We start from the raw sequence: 23,330 nt of genomic DNA, 5'->3' as shown, positions 1-23,330 counted from the left end.
AATACTGGCTGTGTGGTTTACTAGTGATTAGAAATGAATGTGATGCTGTTTTCTTCCAGTGTCAACCTAAGAGGTCTGCTTTCTTTGCCAGCTGTGTGTTAGGCAATGACAGGGCCTTTCCATGAACTTTAAGCATAAAGGATCACTTCCTCCTTGGTGTATGGCCAAAGGAGGGCAGTCTTCAGTTCAGGGGACCGTGATTTTCATGAGTGTCTTGATTAAACTTCCCTTTTTCAGCTGAAGGCAGAATTTCTTATTTCAATATCATGAGTTACAGAAATGTAGTTTTATACTAGTATATGGCAACTTATCAGTGTTAAGTTGGAAGAACCCAGAGTCACATTTCATTTGCAAGAAAAATGCCATAATATATTGGGTTACTTGTCTTTTTTTTTTTAATATATTTTATTGATTTTTTACAGATAGGAAGGGAGAGAGATAGAGAGTTAGAAACATCGATAAGAGAGAAACATCGAACAGCTGCCTCCTGCACATCTCCTACTGGGGATGTGCCCGCAACCCAGGTACATGCCCCTGACCGGAATTGAACCTGGGACCTTTCAGTGCGCAGGCCGACGCTCTATCCACTGAGCCAAACCGGTTTCAGCGGGTTACTTGTCTTTTGCACAATTAAATAAAAAATACACATACCCATGATAATATTTATATTTCTTAGCAAGTAGAATAATTACCCACTCTCTAAGTAACTATGGAAATAATATTTGAAAGAGTTAAGAAGCTGATTATATATTACTAGAGGCCTGGTACACGAAATTCGTGCATTTGGGTGGGGGTGGGAATCCCTCAGCCTGGCCTGTGTCCTCTCATAGTCCGGGAGCCCTTGGCGGATGTCCAACTGCCATGGAGGCAGGAGAGGCTCCCGCCACCACCACTGCACTCACCAGCCATGAGCCCGGCTTCTGGCTAAGCAATCTCCCTCTGTGGGAGCACACTGACCACCAGGGGGCACCTCTTGCATTGAGCATCTGCCCTCTGGTGGTCAGTGCACATCATAGTGACTGGTCGTTCCACCGTTTGGTCGATTTGCATATTAGCCTTTTATTATATAGGATTCCATACTATGTAGAAAGATTGACAAATTTACAATATACATGTTCAGAGTGAGCCTGGAGCTTGCACCTTAAGGCTTAACATACATTCAGTATTTGAAACAACTGAGGGATGTTCATGCTTAGCTAATTTGTGAATACTTCAATGCATCGAGTAAGGTTTTTTTTCTTGCCAGAAACCCAACATCAAGATGTGCTCTACTGACCCATTTTATTCTTTTCATTAAACTGAGGAAAAAAGATATTCTATATTATATTTGGTTACCCTAAAGAAGGTCATAAGAGCTTGAGCAAATGTGATAGACATTTTATAGGAATATCTTTAAAGTAATTATCTATATTGATGTGATGATCATTTAGTGAAAGACACCATGGAGTAATTCCTTGAACCCTTTATGTTGGCTTTTGAAATTTTCTTCCTTAATTAGTAAAATGCAGTGATTGAGCTCAACTAGGACGAATTGTTTCTGTGTAATGAAAAGATAAATTAGCCTATGAAACATTAAGGAGATATAAAATCTTTGCCTGGTTGCTAACAGTTTATAAATGTTTATAGGAGCCTCATGGTGGACTAGAAAAAACATGTACTAACTGTTTATTCCAGGTTGTAATCTTCCAGAGGTACTTGGATAAGTCCCTCGCTGTCCCTGGTTTCCAGGTGTCATCTGTTAAGCAAGGAATCAGAGAGGTACCAAACACTCTCTAGATTTCGACAAGCTCATCTCTGAATCTACAATTTACTAAAAACCTAGCTTTATCTTAAGCCTTAAATGAGCTGAACTTTTCTCACTAAATAAACTAGACTGAGTTTTCTTACTTAGTAATTTTAGTTGATTTTGAGGTTTTGAAATCTGTGCTCTGCATTAGACTTGACTAGAAGTTTTGATTGCATATAGAATATTTCTCAAAATAATTTATAATGACTTAGTCTTTTAAGGGGGAGGGTGAAATTTTCACAGTTGATATGTCTCCTGATCACAGTAGGTCTAATTTAGGGAGTTGGTTGGCTTTCACTAGAGCATAATACCTTTCTAGCATCATTTTGAATTCTCTATAGATGTTTCCAGCAGCAATAACATTGCAAGTGACTGTCTCTTATTTTCACGTGGTTGGAATGTAAAACTCTTCCTTCCTATACAGAATGGTAGAATCTCCTTCCAGGGCTCAGTGACTAATGATCAACACTGAAGAACCCAGAGTCACATTTCATTTGCAATAAAAATGCCCTAAGATATTAATCTTTAACACACTTTAACAACTAACTGACAACACGGGAATATTGTTCATAGATTGCGTTGTCAGTTTCTAATACTTTTAAAGTTAGATCAATGACAATGGTTACATTACAAATTGAGAAAAGTTTTAGAATTTGCCACTGTGCATATCAATAAAGCCAACTTAATCACTGCATTTATTCTATACTTGAAGTACCAGGTGAGACTGTAAAAGGTCATTTTGGTCTTTAGCATATTGGGGAAGATGTATCTTCTTATATAGAAGCGATCAGGATAGTCTGTGATCGCAGGTCCTGTTTCCATCTGCAATTCTAAATGAATGTCAAGGGTATCTGAAAGAACTGTGGCTAACAGAGAAACTAAATAGCTCTATTGCATTATGCTGAACAGGCAGTCAGAGTCTATAATAGTACAAGGTAGACCAGACATACATTAATGATTAGCCCACTCTGGTATCCTCCTTTTAAAGGTGGTGAGATCATTCTAGAGCAAGCATATGCCTTTAACTCTGGGTGGAGGATCGGTGATCAAGTGAATTCCTACTGATTTGTAGCAATTTCTTGGCCTGAGAATAGCATTAAGGGGGCCTTATAGACCTGTAATTCCTAGAGTGTCAACACAATTAGTCCTATAGGAATGTCTATAAGATACTTCAAGGAATAGTTGAAGGCACTTAAGTTTCCACCAATACTTCCACACTCTTATTAAGGAGAGGACAATAAAGAGTCTGATAATAATCTCTGAAAAACGGACTATAGACAACAATGTAGTATATTTGTAAACAAATCCCAAGTCCACATATCACAATTATGCAGAGGGTAAAAGTCCCACGTTATCAAAAACAAGCAGGACAAAACCCAGTACTTCTTTGCACATTCTTTACAAAATTTTCTTTGATGTTAAGCTGCTACAATTACTTGTGTCTATTCCTGTTTGTGGCTCTGCTTCTCTGCACATGTTTCTGTCAATACTTTTTTATATCAAAGGCCTGCTGTATCTCTGAGTCATAGTTTATAGAACAGTGTGTGGTCCTGGGACCAGCAGAATCATCCCTGCTTGGGAAATTGTTGGAAAGTCAAATGCTCTGGCACCTTCCAGATGATTCTAAAACATGCTCAAGTTTGAGAACCACTGGTATAAAAGACTGATTAACTTGCCAGCGTTCCTGATTCAGCACAGTAAATACCTGTTCAATATCCACAACTGAGATTCTGTGCAATCCTGTGAGCTACAGGCAATTAGCCCAAGGAAACGGAGACTCTGGGAGTATAACGGACTTTTCCAAGGTGACACAGCTAGTTAAGTAGCAAAGCTGAGATGTAAGACAAGTTCTGCTTATTAGAGCGACCACTTAACTTTCCTCTCATTCACACCCAAGCTCCCCCATAAATTTCATCACATAAAATGTGGCTTTGCTGTTTCCTTTAAAAATCTGTGCATGAGGTTATTTCTTGCTTCATTTGATGTGTGTGTGTGTGTGTGTGAGAGAGAGAGAGAGAGAGAGAGAGAGAGGTGGGGGGGAGGAGGGAGAGACAAACAGACATGGGGCAGCAGAGTGGCAGAAATGAAACAGGGAAATATGTAGGCAATACAAAAATTACTTAGGTACATTTTGACACTTTTCCTAGACAGTTAAGCTAGATCTAGATGAAGTTTTTGAAATTGTTGAGTCAAGCATATAGGCAATCCTATACAGGTTTAAAGTGTGTGGGGTCGTTAAGCTAAGACAAACAGTTCTGTTACCCCATAGTTCTGTTCCCCCTCAGCCAGGTGCTTTCCTTCCCATTCTCGTTTTTCTTTTTGCATGCCCCACTTGTGAAATATTTTACTGGGCACATGCTACCCAGTTATTCGGTGATAGTTTCTACTCCATAATCTCCATGATCTTTTTTGAGCTCAAATTGAGACAAGTTTTAGAATTTGCCACTGTGCTTGACAATTACATTTGTCAAACCCAAACCCAGCACCACATGCTTGTTCAAGGGCCAAAGCAGATTTTGTTCAGACTACTGCAGTGAGGGAGAGAGACTGTAGTATTCACGGAGCTCAACTCCATCTAAGAAAGAGGTGGCTAAAAAATTTAAGGAAGAATGGATAGGAAGCCAAGAAGGGTTATGGGGAATTGAAAAAGGTGGGACAAAAGATACTGACTAGAGGCTGTGTGGAAATGAAAACTTACAGAACCGGGTAATGGAGGATCACTGGCTATGGTTTGGCAAGGGGGGTTGCCACAATGCACAATTTGCAGTTTGGTATCATTTAATTTTCTCAAGTAGAGCTCAGCATGAGGGTGGGGGTACCTTTAGGGACACAGATGGTTCAGATGGAAGCCAAGCTAAAGTCTGGCCCAGTGTCTAAGCACAACGTTCAGGAAGGTCCTTTGTATGCTGTGTGTTTGGGAGGTAGGAGTCCAACAGCTCACATAATTGTTTTGAGGCTACATTTAATTTAGTTCTGTGTTGCATTAAAGAAAGGTGAAAACATCTGTTATTTGAAATATGTCTACCTATTATGATGGAAATTATTTAGATATTGAAAACTATATATTTATCTGGCCATGATCATATAAGCCCAGAATCTATTGGACTTCCTAAATCTAAAGTAGAGTTTTACTATCAAGAACCATGAGTGGAATCATGTTTTTAACAAATTCAAGGGTGTCAATGGATTAACTACCAGCTGAAAAAATAACTGTTGTTTAATTTTTTCAATACCAGTATTTATGAAGCAAATTTACACCCTATTTAATCATTTGCAAATTATCTATTATTATTTTTTACAACAGGAAAAATTACTACATTTGTTTTATCATAGACATGAAAGATAAAATTAATACAGCTAGACATAAAGCTAAATATTTTTATGTTTCCCCTGGAATTTAACATCACATTTGCATAGATGTCCACTCTTAGAATATATCCAAGAACCTATAAAAAAAAGAAATATTAGGGTTGCTACAAAAAAACCTCATGTCCTGTATTCAGAAAAGAATATTATCAAAATTTTCCCATATTTTGACTCAATTCTAACAAGATTACGTATTAATTTATCAGCTCCTGAGAGCATTCTACTTTCATAGCAAAGTCATCAGACCTAATTTTTTTTTAAATTTTGTTTTATTGCTTAAAGTATTACAAAGAGTATTACATATGTCTCCTTCCCGCCCCCTTTGACATTCCCCCGGCCTCCCCTACCCCCCGGTGTCTTATGTCCATTGGTTATGCTTATATGCATGCATACAACATCAGACCTAATTTTGATAATGACTCTGAGCCATCAAGAAAAGCAGTGAATTTTGATTATCATCTCCACATATGAACAAAGAAATGAGTGAACTTTATTAAAAATAACTTCGAACTCAAATGTAAAGTCTAAGAGCTATAATATTTTAGTTACCTAGAAAATTAAACTACATAAAAGTTAATTCCTTTGTGTTGACAAAACTATATGTTTCTCTAAAATACTTTTGAAATCTAAAAATCAAGTGTTGCTATAATAAGGAGAAAAGTATTTAAACAGGTACAACTCTATCATTGCTTTTGTCATATTGCTATCTTCAAGTTTATTTAACAAAGCCTTCAATGTACTGGAAAGAGAATGGGCTTTGGATCCAAACACCAAATCTATACTATGTAGTGAGTATGTGTTCACCAATTCACTTAGCTTCTCCAAGGCTCCGTGTCAACATTTTAAGAACATAATATTTACCTGATATCATTTGTGACTGTTAAATGAGGCATGAAAGCACTTGACACATGAGAGCCGCTCTGAGTCAGTTCTTGATTTTTGTGCTACTACTGTCATTAAAATCAATTTACTCCAAATGGGGCTTTTTTAAAAATATATTTTTATTGGTTTCAGAGAGGAAGGGAGAGGGAGAGATAGAAACATCAGTGATGAGAGACATCAATCAGCCACCTCCTGCACGCCCCCTATTGGGGATCAAGCCTGCAGCTCGATATGTGCCCTGACCAGGAATTGAACCTTGACCTCCTGATTCATAGGTCAGCACTCATCCACTGAGCCACTAGGGCTAGGCCAAATGATGCTTTCTTAACTGAGAATGTTGCCTTGACTAGAGACCTCACACCCTAGATGGCCTTTCTGGTCCATGTTTGAGAAACTTTTCCTCACAATTCTAATAATAGTTGCAGAGCCATACATCTATTATTTAGAAATTTTAAAGAAATTTCAGGTTATAAGAATTTCCCTAGAAATAAATTTTAAATATTTATATTTTATAATTCATTGACTTTTCCTTTGACGCATACAACATTTTGACATTTCCTTTTACTTTCAGTTTCATTTTAATTGGATGTGGAGATATTAATGCATCTCAAGGTTTTACAAAGATGATTCTAGTGACAAAAGAAGAAAGCCTGTATTTAATGAATACCCAGTTTTCCTGTACTCATCCAGTCATTAGGACCACTCATTGATTCATTTATTTATTCAGTAAATATATATGAAGACATATTATGAACTATGCACTGTTTTTAAATAAATAACCAAAGACCACTGCAATTGTTGTGGTTCAAAGTGATAAGACCCACAGTGATTCTGAAGGAAGATCACATTTGGAGCCATGTAGCCCCACACTCTTGGGTTTGGCCACACAATCTCTGAGGTATATAGTGTAAATGAGACAATAAGCTCAAGGACCTTGATGGGTTTTTTCTATATTAGAATATAACCAACATTTCTAGGAAAGAGAGAGAGAGAGAGAGAGAGAGAGAGAGAGAGAGAGAGAGAGAGAGATTGATTTAATTTAGAGATGTTAGGATTTGAGTATTACATTTTACTAACCATGATATATTTCAGCACATTGACTAAAACTATCAGACTATAAAGCATTATAATCTATTTTGAGTTAAAATGTTTAGAGAAAAATAACAGACGTGACTGATTCTGAATTCGTGAGGTTCTGACATTTATTGAGCTGCTTCCAAGTTTCACAACTGGTTTTTTGAACAGTAGATTCCTCACCCAGGAAAGCACCACTGTTAGTCAACAAAGTAGAGCCCTCACTTTTACGGAGAGTGGCCCCACTAAGTGCAGTTGGTGGTAAAGCCAACTGTGGTTCATGCACACGCTGAGCTCTCTTCCCTCCTTGTGCCTGTTTTTACTCATTTACTTTTCTCTGCCCAGAATATTCCCCTCAACTTTAGAAATCCCCACCTATTAAAATCCTACTCCTGAAAGGCTCACTTCAAACACCAACACCTTTTCTAGGATGACTTCTTTACTACTTAAAGCCACAACAGCATAACAGCACATTTTTCCCTCTGATATAACACTTAATATATTTTTGTATTGCAATTACTTTAGTTTTTTGTGTGTCATTATCCTACTCAGCTTTAAAACTCCTTGAATGTAAAGACTGTGTGTTGTTTGTCTTTGCCCCCTCCAGAGTGAGAGCCAACACAAACCCTGCACATTTGTACTTAATACCTGTTAGCAGAATCATCGTTAGGATTCCTTCTTCTATTCATATTCTGTTTATCTAAAAAAGATTAATAGGACTTTGCATTTATTGTTTACATCTACCTTCCCCATCTTTCCATTTTATTGAAGTTTTGTCTTTTACTTTCTCCTGTTGTGTCCATGAAAAAAATATTTAAGGAGAAAGTTACTATTCAGTACAATAGCTTGCTTATTGTAATAACCCAAATCATCTTGGTTCAATGATTTGCTGGGGAGAAAATGGGTCAGATGTTACTCTCCTAGAAATGAAAATCATAAACTAGGAAAGATACTTGTGAATGGCCACCTCCTTAGATTTATTACTCAAGCATTCATCAAAATATAGCATGCCCTGCAATTTCAAAGAAAAGATGACTTACATGAAAATTACAACTATTAGGTTATTTCCATTTGGAACAGTTTACAAAATCCTCCCCATTACTATAGTGATGATGCATCATTAGGTATAATTTTCCCATTAATAGGAGCTGATTGATGTCACAATCACTTTGTAATGTTGATTATCAAGCTTTATTATTTAGGATTTCAAATATAATTCAGAATAAACTTTACAGATTGCTATTATTTACTAAAATGATTTTGCTAAATGTTGGCTTTTTCTAATATGTTCTTTAAAAAGTTATATATTTTTAGGTAAAATACTTCTTATTTGCCTAAATTCCATACAAGATTCTTGATAACTTAAGTCTGATTTAACTCCCTAGCTTCGCTTCTTACAACTTCCTGCCTTTGTTCCTTTTATTCTAATTGGTAAACAAAACTATAATTTTGTTGCTGAAAACACCATATTGTTCGCCATAATGTTTTTGCTTATCTTCCCCTTTTCCTTGGTTATCTCTTACTCAGTTCAGGTCTCATTTCCCATAGTTGGTCTGCCTTGGAACCTCAGCCAATATGAACTGCCTTCATCTTTGCCTCTCTTGTCTTCCATTTAAGTACTCACTATCACTTCATATGTTTTATTGGAATTCTCTCTGCATTTGTCTTATATTCCCAATAAAACAGACTTTGCAAGAGGAGAGCCATACTTGACTTTTTATTATTTCCCAAAAGGGTGCCCTTCTCCTCATAGGTCTTCCTATGTATGAAACTGGTCAAAAGCCCTTAAACCGATTTACAATACCACCTGTCATATTCATCTTTTGAGAGATAGCAAAACTGATGTGGTTACAACTTAATATAAATAACAGAATTTCACTATAAGAATGTCTAAATTTATAAAATATCTAAGTATATGGGAAATATAATTTATGTTTCTTTCTATTGATGATATAATTTTCAGGTGCTAGTTTCTTTTAGTGATAAAACAGTGCTTTTTATAAGTTTAATTTTGAGATAACTGTAGATTCACATCAGTTGTGAGAAATACAGAGAGATTCTGTATGCTGTTCCCTAATTTCTCCAAGGAAGCTGTCCTTCAGTTGGCATTTAAGTTTACATCAAGGTATACACATATAGAGCTATAAGTTATTACTCTAAAAATTGTCAAACAAAATTCTAGTGCTTTTTTCCAAAAATACTTGTATAGGCAAACTTGATCATGCTCACCAAAGAACAGAGAACACTGGAGAGATTCTTTATGAAAAATAGAGAAGTCTTCTGGACTTGAGGAGTTTCTCAGAAAATCACTCTCACATTCAAAGATATTTATAACAAAGGCAGTCATTGTCCATCACCCACAAGATTATCAAATTATGACTTACTAACATATGATGTATCCAAAAAATTATTTTCAGAATTTGAATGAACCTTACATCACCTACGTCTTCCCTCTTTCTATTTTGAAGTATACTGAACCTTTCCAGGCTAATTATTTTCAGAATTTGAATGAACCTTACATCACCTATTCCCTCTTTCTATTTTGAAATATATAGAACCTTTCCAGGCGAGCTTTAACTAGTCATAGAGTGGGATAAGAGGTGAATTGATTGATGAAATTCTTGAATATTGAGTTCCTATTTTGTGCAAAGCAGAATGAAACCCACAGATTTCCAAGCTAAATATGCTCTACCATGTGCAATACACTCTCATAAATAATCAGTCAAGGATTTAGTAATATTTACATCACAACACGTTTCCTCTTCCCAACTTAATCTGTTACTATAGTTTAATCCCACTACTTCTCATTCACCTTAAAAAGTTTTTGCTAAGCCCTGACCGGCTTGGCTCAGTGGGCTATTTTGTGCAAAGCAGTATGAAACCCACAGATTTCCAAGCTAAATATGCTCTACCATGTGCAATACATTCTCAAAAATAATCAGTCAAGGATTTAGTAATATTTATATCACAACACGTTTCCTCTTCCCAACTTAGTCTGTTATTATAGTTTAATCCCACTACTTCTCATTCACCTTAAAAAGTTTTTGCTAAAATCATCCTTCATTCCTTTTCATTCTAACAGTTTCCAGTTACAAAATCATACATACATAGGGAACACCTTGCAATTTACTGGCAGTGCTTACTTGCCTCTTGAACAGGCAAAGTAAATAGCAGCCTAAATATTTTGCCCAAGATTCCTAGCATCAGCCTTGCTCCATATCTTCTGCTTATGACATAAAGTCCATTAGATTTCTTTTTCTTAAAATCAGACACTGTCCTCTGTGGTATTCCTGTTAAACACTATTATCTTGATGAGTCATTTTGTCAGATGGTTTTCCAACAGGATTCCTGAAACAGGAAAGAGTGGGGAGATATGATATAGAGGCAAAATAGTCAGAGATTCTGAGTAAGATATTCTAAAAGCCAAGGTTCAAATGTTGGATACATCATTCCTGGCCTGTGTTGTTTAATGACCTTACATGTGAGTTATGTAACCTCAGTATCCTCCATTTTTTTCATCTGCAACTCAAAATAGCAGTATCTCCTTATAGGATTGTTATGAGAACTAAAGAAATAAACTGCAAAAAAAGTATGTCTTACAATATGTAAATGAATGTGTGTGTGGGAGTTCATACCTTGAAGGCAACTACCAGCGTAAAGAAAATGGATGTTAAAAGTCTCCTTCACCTTTCATCATCTTTCCTTAGTTTGAGTTTGTCAATAAAAATCGATCTTACTCTATTAATGAGAGAATGCTGTGTCAGGCCAGACACTTCCTTTAGGATACCTCGACAGAATGGTTCCTGGCATGTAGTTCTGGCACAAGTCTCTCTGGTTAGGCCAACTTTGCCTGGGGGAATGCAAGCATGTCTATTGACCTCCACATGGCTCATCAACGTGTGAAAGAAAGGGAGCCATTCATGTCTTGAAAACAAGCCACTCTTTCCCATTGGGAAGAGTATAAATACACAGTGTGTCAATGACATTCAGGATGGTGTCACTTATGCTAGGTAATATGTGATGAATAATAACATATGATCAACTTCCAGATTGTATGGGCTAAGTCAGTAGGAATTTGTGGGTTCTGTTCAGGAAGAAGTTCCAAAATCTAGAACTCTTCGAGGAAAACTTCCCTCTAATAATAATTAAGAAGTCACTAAGTTCTAAGCAAGTTTTAATTACTTAATATGTATCTCTGATTAAATCCTCACAACAAGAATAGGAGGGAGCTGCTCTTATGTTGCCCATTTTACAAATGAAATTGAGATGCCAGGCAGTTCAGTGACGTCTGCTACATTCATTGACCAGTAAAGGTGAAGCCGGGATTCAGACCCCGCCACTCTGGGTCCCGAGGCGTTTGATCATCACAGTGCAGCTTCCTACCCTGAGAAAGCTTTCCCAAGAGTCATAAAATAAGAAGTAAGTAGTGAGTACCCAAGGCCTACTTAACCTAAAATAGGTGGGCATTTTGAGTAGAATATCAAATGCCTTTTCTCTCGTTACCTAGAAACTTTTCAGAGAAAAGTATCTCTAGATGCACCAACCGAAAATCATGTATTAGGGGAAAAGGTTTTTTGTCTATCAGTTACTGATTCCCTCAGTTTTTCATTCTTGCCAGAAAACAAGACAAAACAAAACAAAAACAAACAATAAGAAAAAAAACAAAAACAGAAAACTTAAATTTTCCATTCTTTCCAGAAAAATAAAGAAAACTTTAAAAAATGCTGATGGATTTCCTCCCAAACCAGAGTAGTGATCCTGCTATGTTAAAGATAATGTGAGTGTGGGATTAGTCACTCTGTACCTCAAAATGTCAACACATTTACCGAAAATCAATTTATCAGTTAAATGTAGGCAAAAGATTTAGTTTATCTAAGTGTCCTACAAAGAAGAAATAGTTTACCACTGTTTTTACAGATTGAGGCAAATCTGACATATTACTGACATATGCTACAGATTTAATTTAATACCATAATACAGATGTGCGCTCTGATAAGTTTTTGTGAAATCTAGACTAAGATGAGTAGAGTTGTTTCAATATTTATGGGGTTGAAAATGCAGAGTTAGCAAAGGAAGCATTTTAATTAAAACAATATTTCCCCATATTCTCAGAGTAAAATACAGGGGAATTCTTTTAAAGAACTACTACCTGTTTTTATACAGCTTCTGGGTTTTCAGGCACATTGAAAGAAGCTGGCATTTTATTTCCAAGTTTTTAAAAAAATATTTTTGTTTTAGAACCATCAAAAATAAACTCAGTCATTTCTTCTCATTTTTCTTCCTCTCAACTGAATTTATGTGACTCCTTTAAGTGTAGCCTTTTGTAATTGTATGTTTCAGGTATCCTGAAGATAACTTCAGTTGAAATCGGAGTTGTTGCAGTCAAAGCCATTAACAGCAACTATTATTTAGCCATGAACAAGAGGGGGAAACTCTATGGCTCAGTAAGTATTCTGCTTTCATTTTCAAAATTCACTGCAGTAAATTACTACCACAGTTTTGGACTGTTTCCCGAAGACATTGAATAGCTTTGTTATCGTTCCATTGGTAGTAAATAGAGCCACAGTGGGCTGCTCAGCACAGTTTCAAGGGCTGGCAGGGTAGCTCTTCCAACTCTATAATCTCCTCTGTTGTTCACCCATTAGCCTACCACACAGGCTGATGCTGGCGTCCGTCAGTCATGTTCTGGATTGCTCACCAGTCAGACTCTCACGGAAGCATCTGGTCAAACTGGCATGGGCACTGCAGACAACTTAGAAAGGATCACTGAAAACAACAATCTTGAGTAGAAAACCATATAATGTGTCTGTGTTAGAGCTGAAGATGGAACAGAGACTTGGGTGTTTTGTATTCTGTTAAAATCTGAAATGGGGAGACATATCAAAAAATGTATCATTTTGTGTGCCATGCAATCAACTCCAGAATTTTATCTACCCAGACAATAGTGATTAACTCCATTAAGGAGCTGGTATCCAGCCGGTGCTTTGGTTACATACATCCCCGTGTTCCATAGCCAGAATCAGGAAATATCACTTTAAAATGTGTACATAAACTTCTTTTGTTGATGAACATCAGGATGGGAGTGCCAGTAGCTCTCAAACTTGAGCATGTGTTCAAATCACTGGGCTTATGAAAACACACTCCCAGATTTTCTGATTTAGTACATCTAGGTAGGATCTAAGAATTTGCCCTTCTAACAAGGTCCTGGGTGTTCCTGCTGCTACTGGTTTGGGAACCACAATTTGAGAATCATTGGAACTTGATTCCATAATTGGTCCGGGTATAGAACAGCCTTGTATTTCATTCCTATCAGGTCCACTTATAACTGGAGAGTCAGACATACGTTGGGTCGGTACCTTTGGCTGGGGTGGGGGGAGTCAGAGAAATTTTAGTTGAAAATTTCCAATATATGTTGCTCTACTAATGAGCCTAGAAGAGTAATAGAGTATTTTAGAAAGTGACTCTATTTAGAGGTTCACAACATACTCATCTTTGAGGCATTTTTTCTTTTTTTTTTCAATGAATGTGCCCAGGTCTCTCCTAAATCTATTACCAGATTTACTGGGTGAGAGGACCAAGTGTATGTATATTCTTTAAAGAGCTACACTCAGCCAAAACCAATGCTTTAAAGTAAAGCCAGCTAATATGAGTTTAGATTGAGGGAGAAAATGTAAAATAATGTAATTGCAATAAAAGATTGAAATAATTTTTAATTGATAAAGTATACTTTTTTAAAAAGGTGACATCAAGGAGAAATGAGTAACTCTCAAATTAACTATGTCATAGAAGTATTAAATACTTGGTCTCTCATTGCCCCACATTTTTTTCTATCCTGACACAGCTCATGTGCTGTGCCTATGTTTCTTTCTGAGCTCTGAGGTCTATGAATTCATTCATTCTATCTCTATCTGAAATAGGTGTCCCGAGCTTTCTATCACAGCACCCTTTTTAGTGACCTGCAATGGCTCTTATCATATATTTCTCTCACTAATGTATTTTTAATATATTTTTATTGATTTCAGAGAGAAAGGGAGAGGGAGAGAAAGAGAGAAATACCAGTGATGAGAGAGAATCATTGATTGGCTGCCTCCTACATGCCCCACACTGGGGATTGAGCCCGCAACCCAGGCATGTGGCCTGACTGGGAATTGAGCCATGACCTCTTGGTTCATAGGTCAAGGCTCAACCACTGAGCCACACCGGCTAGGCACATTAATGTGTTTTTGTTGACTGTCTTCTTCTAGTAGATTGTGAACTTTAAGAGGTCAGAGTCTGCTTTGTTCTCCACTATTTCCTCAGCACTTAGAACCATGCAGTCCACTGAGCTGTGTAATGCGTAAACCTAACTACCTCTCCAGTGAGCTCAGCTCATTACAATATATGCTCTCCACTTCCAGCCAGTTTCAAAGAGAAACCCATTCTCTAACCATAGTGCATCATCTTGTGATTTGGCATTACCATTAGGAAGAGTGAAAAATGATGATTCGTTTAAATTAAATGAAAAATCTCCTCAAATTGGATGTCCTGTTCAGGATGGACAGGTCTGGGAACTTTGCATCTAAAGGGTATGCCATCAAAATTCGTGAGCACACACCTAATATAATTCTGTATGTCAGGAGACAACCCTTATAATTTCCTGTCTTCATTTTTATTTTATTTTATAAGCTTTCTTAAAAATATCAGTTAGGCATCCAGAATCATTGATTAATCCAGCTCCATATTCTATTCTTTTGCATAGTTTCCTCCATTTCCTTGTGGGAAAATGTATACCTCTTATGTTTTCATTATTCATTTTTTGAACAATGCATCTATTGTGTTATTAGTTTTCTCTTGATTGACAGAATTAAGAGAATAAATTATAAAACTGAATTTAAACAGAAGAAGCCTTCAAAGGGCCTGATGTAAGGACCAAAGAAATGTACCTGGTATCCTAAAGAAATTCAAAACTTTTTTCTAAACTAAGACTCTACTTTGATATCTTGCTCTAGCCTAGATTAAAAAACAAAACATAACAAAACACGTTAACACTTACGATTTACCTAAATGCTATAAACAATAGATTCCTAGGGCCTCCTGTGGAGACTCTGATACAGCATGTGAGCTATGGTCTAAATATTTTAAAAAGCCTGAGATGAGGGGTCTGCTACAGGTGTACCTCACTTTAAGAAGCACTTTTGTATAAATTTTTTCAAGGGGAGGGGAAATAACCACTTTTCTATACAACTCTGTTTCAAATATAAAATTATCTAAAATTTTCTCTATCCTCCCAGTGTCTAAACTGCACCCTGTTTAATGAAATGAATGTAATTATTCATGTAAAAAAATCATATCTGCTTTGAAAACCACATTTAAATATTCCTTTATAGAAGAGAAGCACATAGGATAAATTAATTCCAGGTAACAAAGCTTAAACTAATCACATTAACATAAACTATACCTGTTTATGATGATTCTGCTAATGTTCACAATTATGATCTAGCCCACATAAACCTGGATATTTAAATATACACATGTTCAAGAATTATAAATTAAGTAGAAATTTCAAAAAGTACTGAGGTGAGAGAAACTATTTGAACTGACCAGTAGACCCATCAACTAAGAGATGCCTACAATGCCATTGGTTTGGATGGAGAACGTAGAACTAGAAGAGCAAAAGTCCCAAGTTTTAACTTCTTGACTGTGTTAGTTTGGGTATAAGGAAAGAAGGACATTTTTGAAGCCAGAGTCTAGAAATTAGTGAGGCACCTCCCCTTCATTATTAACTCCAGAGTGAGATCCTGGATTTATGGAATGAATAAGACATCAATCCTTGTCCCAAAAGATCCCCCTAAAAACACATGGTCACTTGAAACAAAGCCAAAGCACTATAGCTATAGAGTGGAATTTCCCAAGATCAAAGTCTTCAGGGTTATACAACATTGCCAGTGCTAGTCACCATATTTATAATTTCTTTGATATGGTAATTCACAAAGAAAGGCCTTCCCCCTCCTACTTTTCCATCATTCCTAGATCTCAGAATAAAACCTATCAAAATTCCAAATTATGGACAATTGTAATTTTACAAAAGTGAGAAATCTGGTGTTTAGAAGAGAGAAAAACACTCATTTCTCTCCTGGCCGCATGGTTATCTAGAAATATTAATCTGCTTTCTCATCAATGTGGGTGTGTTTATTGTGGATTTATAAGTAGATAAAGTTTAAACACTTGAAAAACCTACCTTTTTCTTATAATTCAATTTTACCCATGAGGCACCCTAGTCATTACTCTGGGGGGGTGGGTGGATAACACTATTTTTGATCATTGACTCATCACAAACATTGTTAGTGGAATGTTTCATCATTCTAGGTACTTAAACCACATCATATTCAAGGCATGCCAGCTTTGTAAAAGGGCCTCAGTATGAGTCTATGATGATCAATTAAAGTAAATAACCTGTCTTCACACATAGAATCTGCTTTGTAGTTATGAGTTATTAGTTTTACCCTCTGCTGTTGAATTTGTGTTATTAAGTGCACACCTTGCATACAAATGTCAACAGCACACAAACCCTAGAACTGGGGTTCTACAGCTGGCTCCAGTCCAATGGAACCAAGTATCATTAACATAAGAATAAAAGATTTTGGTTTTTACTTTGCAGAAAGAATTTAACAATGACTGTAAGCTGAAGGAGAGGATAGAGGAAAATGGATACAACACCTATGCATCCTTCAACTGGCAGCACAATGGGAGACAGATGTACGTGGCCTTGAATGGAAAAGGAGCTCCCAGGAGAGGACAGAAAACTCGAAGGAAAAACACCTCTGCTCATTTCCTCCCAATGGTGGTGCACTCATAGAAGCAGCCAGGGCTTGTGGGTGCAGTGGAACCAAAGGCTCTTTGGCCAGGAATAGTGGGTATTCTTCATGAACACAGTAGCTCAAAAGGCAAAGACGCATGGCAGGCGTCTGCTTGCTTGAAAGAAAGGAAGTCTTTAAAGGCTTTTGTACACACTGCTGATGTATGATGTTCCTTTCATTAGTTCTGTGTCATGCCTTATAATCCAGATAGAGGCGGATCAAATGGAATAGAAGTTACTCCTAAACGAACAACATTGTGGCTGGGTTTCTTGGTTAAGTTTTTGTTTATGTTTGTTTTTGTTTGTTTTTTTTAACCTCTGAGATAGAACTTAAAGGACATGGAACAATCTGTTGAATGATCTTCAGAAAAGTTATTTATGGAATATGAACTCATGTCAAAGACTTTCGTTGCTCATTCCAGCCGAGTGATTCAATGAGCAGTAAGACACGCAAGCATTTACTGGAAAGCACTTGGGTCATGTTCTGTGCACAACCAAAGGAGCTTTGGGCGTGGCATCGTGGAGCATTGGATAGGATTAAAAGATATACACATGTTAGTGTAAAACTGTTCTAACAAAGCAAATAGTATGGTATGCTTGTGCATTCTGCCTTCATCCCTTTCTATTTCCTTCTAAGTTATTTATTTAATAGGATGTTAAATATCTTTCGGGGTTTTAAAGAGTGTCCTCAGCAGCTGCCCTCTGACTGGCCTTTGCTTTTTCTTCAGCACACCACAGGCATGTTCACGACAAAGTGATTTCAGAACTTGGCAAACACTTCAAGAGTAGGAGATGACATTGTGAGTGCCCGGGGGCGATCCGTTGACTTAGTCTGCACTTCTGCAATGAGAACTGTCAACCTCCCACACGACAGTGCTGGGGGCATGGCTTGAGTGACAGATGTCTGCCATCATTTAAAAACATGTATCACTGCTAAGGCTTTCTTTCCTAAGAAACAGACCAGAAGGCTAAATGTTTCCCTTCCAATACATCCATGGGTCTCCAGGAATATATAAAAGAAGGAAAATTGGTTGTTAAATACACCTTAGTAGCCTAGCCTCATTTTTTACTAACGATTGTCTGCCACCTGTAGCAGTGGTAGGTGATGACGAGGCTGTCTTCGTATGTAAGTACCCTTTATAAGTCCCCCTTGTGCATCTCCCTCAAAGGCACTCTCGAGGAATTTGGTATGAAGTGCAACTCTCCCAGGGCCTTAATCTGAGCAAAGATATCCTGGTATATGTGTAACCATATGCTGAACAACCTGTTCAAGCTGTATGATCTAGTCTCTACAAAACCAAATAAAACATCTTTTCTGTAAATTCAAAGAGCTTTGGAAGGTTCCATAATGTAACCATATCGAAATTCATTCTGTTAGAGCAGGTATAGAAAACAGGACATAAGAGTGTACCGGTCAACACACATTGTACTCCACTAAATAAATACTTAAGCCTTATTTGCAGTGTCTGTAGTGATTTTAAAAATGTAGAAAAAGACTATTTGTTCTAACTATTTCAAGTGATATATATATGAGTATATTGATGCTGCAATTTTACCTTCATACTTCTTGTTTTAAAAAGGCCTGTTTATTGTTTGGACATGGTATTTTGGTACAAGAAAAAGACTCACTAAATGTGTCTCTTTACTAAAGTTTAACTTCTAGAAAGGCTGGTGTTTTGTGACTTTTTCTTATACCTTAATTGTGTCAATGTTTAACCAGCACTTCCAGTTAATCTGCTATTTAACAATTAGCTTTATTAAGAAACTTTCCCATAAAGTAATCCTATAAAAGATCTCATTTTTTCTCATTTTTTTAAAAAAAGTTGGTATTTCAAAAGAAATGCATTTGAGACAGTGAATAGGCTTATGGCTAACATTGCCTTTCATGGTACCTGCCTTCCAACTTGCTTTTTAACAAATGAGATACTAAAAAAAATGTTTAATCTTTGTGGTTGGAATCTATATGTTAACATTTAATTGGTAACTGAGTCTGCAAGCTGTAGTGTAATGCATTCCTATCAGAACTAGATGATCTTGGTTCTTTTATTTTAAAATAATAATTGCACCTGACATATGAAGATGGACCACCCACAACCCAAATTAAACGTTTGATGAGACAAATACAGTATTAGATGACCACGGTAAGAGCAAATAGGGCACAAACTGGATTCGTGTTTCACACAGCCGTTTAGATTACCAAGGAGACCGTGTAAGCAGTCATCATTATAGTACTCAAAACACTAAAACAGCTTCCAGCAAAATGTATCAAAGCTGGCAGAAGCCAAAAATAGAAAACATCTCCCTTACCTCTCCCCCCAAAATACACACATGCACACATGCACATACACACACACACACACACACACAGGAGCACAGAAAGTCAGATAAGGAGAAATGAGATTCTCCTGCATTTAAAAATGGCATGTTTGCTCGATATGGAGACAGAATACTGGCCCCCTTTGCAGCTGGATTGTGCTACTGAAGGAAAAGCAGTTCCAGCCCTGAATATTGTATATATTTTTAAAAGCATCATTATTTCAGGAGCTCTGCCTCTATGGGAATCGTGCTCCCCCTCACACCCCACCACAATGTCAAGGTACATCAGCCACAAATGCGTGTCCATCGGAGTGCTGGCCCTGGGGAGACTCCTCGTGACAATATAGAATCCCCCCCTCCTCCCACCTTCCGAAAGGCTGCACAGTGTATAGCATGTTTCATTTAAGTAAACTAATAAAAATGCTGGGAAAAGAAAATTAAAATAGTGTCCTTGTTTATTTTATTAGCCTAAAACGATACCTGGTAATACAGAGAGAAGCTTGAGTGTGCCTGGCAGGAAGTGGTTAAATGCCCCACAGCCTCCAACAACAACAACAACAGAAAAACATCACTCAAACATTTGTAAGATTTCTTTAATGTTTTACATGTGTGAGTCAGCTATCCTTCCTCTAATAACAACCAAATGCGTTCGACTTCTCCTGAGTACGCAGGTCCACCTATTTACACAGTGGACCGGGAAGGATGAATTGAAAATAAGGATGGCTTGTGAAACAATGAGACTTTTGGAGAAAAGCCAAGAGGCTACAAAATCTGATTTCAAGGGCATAGAGTAGGCCCATGAACTTGATTTGAAAAGTAGAGAGAGAAAAGAATTCAACATAATAACTTGGATCCAGGGCCCAAGCAAGGTTACAGACACTATTTAAATTGATAAACATTCATGCTGCACAGATCTAATAATTTTGATGTTGTTAATTCAGGGTTTAGGCCTATTCACAAAAGTAAATTTCATCTTTTCTTTGTCAATGAAGTCCAAACTTTTTGTAAATATAGATGCCTGTAGGAAGCCGTGACATATTTAAGGGAAGATATCTAGTAGAAGTAGCCCAATTACATGCAAATATCACATTCATTAAGAATTCCTGTCTGTTTCACTAGATAGGACTTTTGCAACTTAAACTAAGCAGTAAGAAAAAAGAGGGATGTTTGGGAGGAATACTGGAAAGAAAGGGCAGCTCTGTGTTCCACCAGCACTGGACATGAAGCAGCTACGAACTGCTTCCTATGGCTCTCGTGTCCTCTGACTCTGACTGGCTTTATGTTCTCAGCTATTCCTTGCATCCAATTTACTTCCTTCCAACTCCAAAACCCAAGACCTTCTTCTCAAGAACCTACAATGGAAACAGCCTAGGTATGACTTGTATCGGCCAAGTCTAAATAACATACCAACCTCTAGAGCAGTGGTTCTCAACCTTCTGGCCCTTTAAATACAGTTCCTCATGTTGTGACCCAACCATAAAATTATTTTTGTTGCTACTTCATAACTGTAATGTTGCTACTGTTATGAATTGTAATGTAAATATCTGATATGCAGGATGGTCTTAGGCGACCCCTGTAAAAGGGTCATTCGACCGCCAAAGGGGTCGCGACCCACAGGTTGAGAACCGCTGCTCTAGAGTCATCTGTATGACAAGGGATGCGGGCATTGTGATGGACCAAGTTTCAGTCACATGACCAGAGTTGCCGAGGTATGGATTTTGCACCCCACACGACAGGAACTAAGGAAAAGCAGTGCACCAAAGGGCAGTGCAGGGCAGGGCAAAAGCAAAAATGGTTCTTAGCTACATCTATTTAAATGAGACTACTGACTTAAACATGCATCTTCTAATCTCGCATTTTTTCACTGATTCTAATTAGCCTTCACCTATTTATTCAAATCAGAGATTTCAAGATCTTATTCTATATTGCATTTCTTAAAAGGGAAAGATTGTATTTGTCTTGTCTTATTTTGTTTTGTTTTAAAGTCAAGAGTAGGGCCCTGACTATAGCCAGGCTCAGTGTAATTCTGCAAACTTTAGAGAATGATCATTGAGATGAATGCAAGTTTTCATGAAATCAAAAGGTGGTCCTCCTACCAAATATTAGCCTATATCACAACATGACGTAATAAGTCTTTCTTTAAGTTTATCCAAGAGTATGTACTAGTATTTTCAAGTATATCAACATGTAGAATAAAATCTAAAAATGAAATGCCGTTTGTTTGTTTTTTTCATTGTAAAATAAAAAAGAAATAAAGCGAAAAAGCCTCCTTTATATCTCTTACTATGTCTTGTGTACAATGGATGAGACAACAAAAAACTTCATAATGTGCATTTTTCCTTTCCTTTGCTGATTTAGAAAATAACAAAACACAAAGATGCCCTTAGAAGTGCATATCCACTAAGAACACCTTTGTGAACAATATGTATTTGTTAACATGGAATAATCATGAGCAAACTAAGGAGATCAGAGGCATTGATCTCATTCCTAAGTGGCTAATAGTGAACATTTCCATTTGTCTTTTCCTTGATAGCAGCTAAGGACAACAGTTCTAGACCCAAAGAGAAAAGCCATATGCCAACCATCTATTCACGTGGCGTGGATTATCTTGCATATTTTATTATCCTCCACAAAAGAGTCTATGTTCCTGTTTTAATATAGGCCATTGCATCCTCTGGAGATGAGCGCAGCAAATGAAGAATCAAACCATCCCGTGTTCCTCATTACAACTGTAATTGAACATATGCCTTCGTACAACTTCAGTGGTGACCCCAGCTGCAGAATCGCCAATTGCAGTCAAGCTCACCGTCCTGAAGTTTGGTTTTAATTACCTTGCACACGTCTTCAGTGCCTAAATGATCGCACAATTTTCTAAATTATTTCGTTATCATTTCTGTGGTCAATTTCAGCTGCTGACAATGCAAATATTCTCAGAGGCCTTCCAAGGAGAGTAAATGAAAATCCATGTTTTATGAGGTGCTAGCAATCAAAAAAGACTGCTTCTTATGGTTAGAGGAAGCATTCGGGTTAGGGGTCATTTATCAATTCAATTCGACATTAAAAATATTTTAACATCTGGCATTTAAACACTAGACTTTTCAATAGCCTTTTTTTTTCAGTGAAGTGATCAATATGCTCTGACATTAATGGTATTTAAGCCATATAAAAATAAATGATACAAGAAAATATGTTTGGGAGGATCTTTCCTACTAAGAAAAAACAAAAGAGAAAACACACTGAAAAATGGCATCACATATAAGGAAACAATATCTTATTTGTTTTCCTGATAAATTGAATATTGGATATAAAGTGTGGTTTTACAATGCAGGGAAAAAGAAGCTAAATAGTATACTTTTTAGTTTCATGCAGGAAAAAAGAAACTAGTATGTGTGTTTTTTTAAATAGTATTTTTAAGTCAGTATTGGCAACCAATCCTCCTTATCTTCCCCAGGAGAATTCTGCATTCCATCCTCCAAGATCTCCTAAGAAATAGTCAAATCAGCATATTTCAACTGCAACAGTTTCTCTTTCTCCTCATTTTTAACTCCAGGTGATATTAACTAGCTATGTGAAAGTTATTTCCTCGTTAAACGCACAAGGAAAAGATAGATTTTATTTAGACCAATACCTAATTGAGCTACTTCAAATGAATAAAAGACTCCACAATAATGTAGGCAGAGATTGTTGGAGGCAATTAATTAATATTGGATACCTGGAATTATTGTTAGAGTCTCCTGGCTATGTTTTTTTATCATGTTTCTCTCCATATATATAAATATTCCATAGTGATAAAATTCATGGTTTCTGATCATTTAAGTTAATCATTCCTACTATTGGGAAAAAATTAAATACAATATTCAAACATAGGGCCTGTTGTGGGTTGCAGTCCTGACCCCTGTCATTCATGGCAGTTTACACGAGAGAGAGGTAACTGGACTCACATGGATTTATAATATAACTCCCATCTTTTAGTCTTCATTTCCCAGTATAATTGCAGAATCAACTTTTGAATCCAAATTCATTACTGAATTCCTATGATCCGACCGTGTAAAACCACAAGACAGGTGAATA

General features: G+C 36.9%; 1 protein-coding gene across 1 annotated transcript in view; it reads left to right on the top strand.

The window, feature by feature from the left end:
• Window positions 1-18,749, top strand: part of FGF10 (fibroblast growth factor 10) — a 79,159-nt gene extending 60,410 nt beyond the window's left edge. Inside the window, exons 2-3 of the mRNA XM_005871037.2 lie at window positions 12,449-12,552; window positions 16,746-18,749. Of these exons, the coding sequence (XP_005871099.1) occupies window positions 12,449-12,552; window positions 16,746-16,943 (302 nt within the window). The 3' untranslated portion in view covers window positions 16,944-18,749. The remainder of the gene's footprint in view (window positions 1-12,448; window positions 12,553-16,745) is intronic.
• Window positions 18,750-23,330: the final 4,581 nt, after the last annotated feature.

Source organism: Myotis brandtii, unplaced genomic scaffold (assembly GCF_000412655.1).
Source record: "Myotis brandtii unplaced genomic scaffold, ASM41265v1 scaffold328, whole genome shotgun sequence".
In the NCBI taxonomy this organism is placed as follows: Eukaryota; Metazoa; Chordata; class Mammalia; order Chiroptera; family Vespertilionidae; genus Myotis; species Myotis brandtii.
This window is presented reverse-complemented; position numbering and strand designations above follow the sequence as displayed.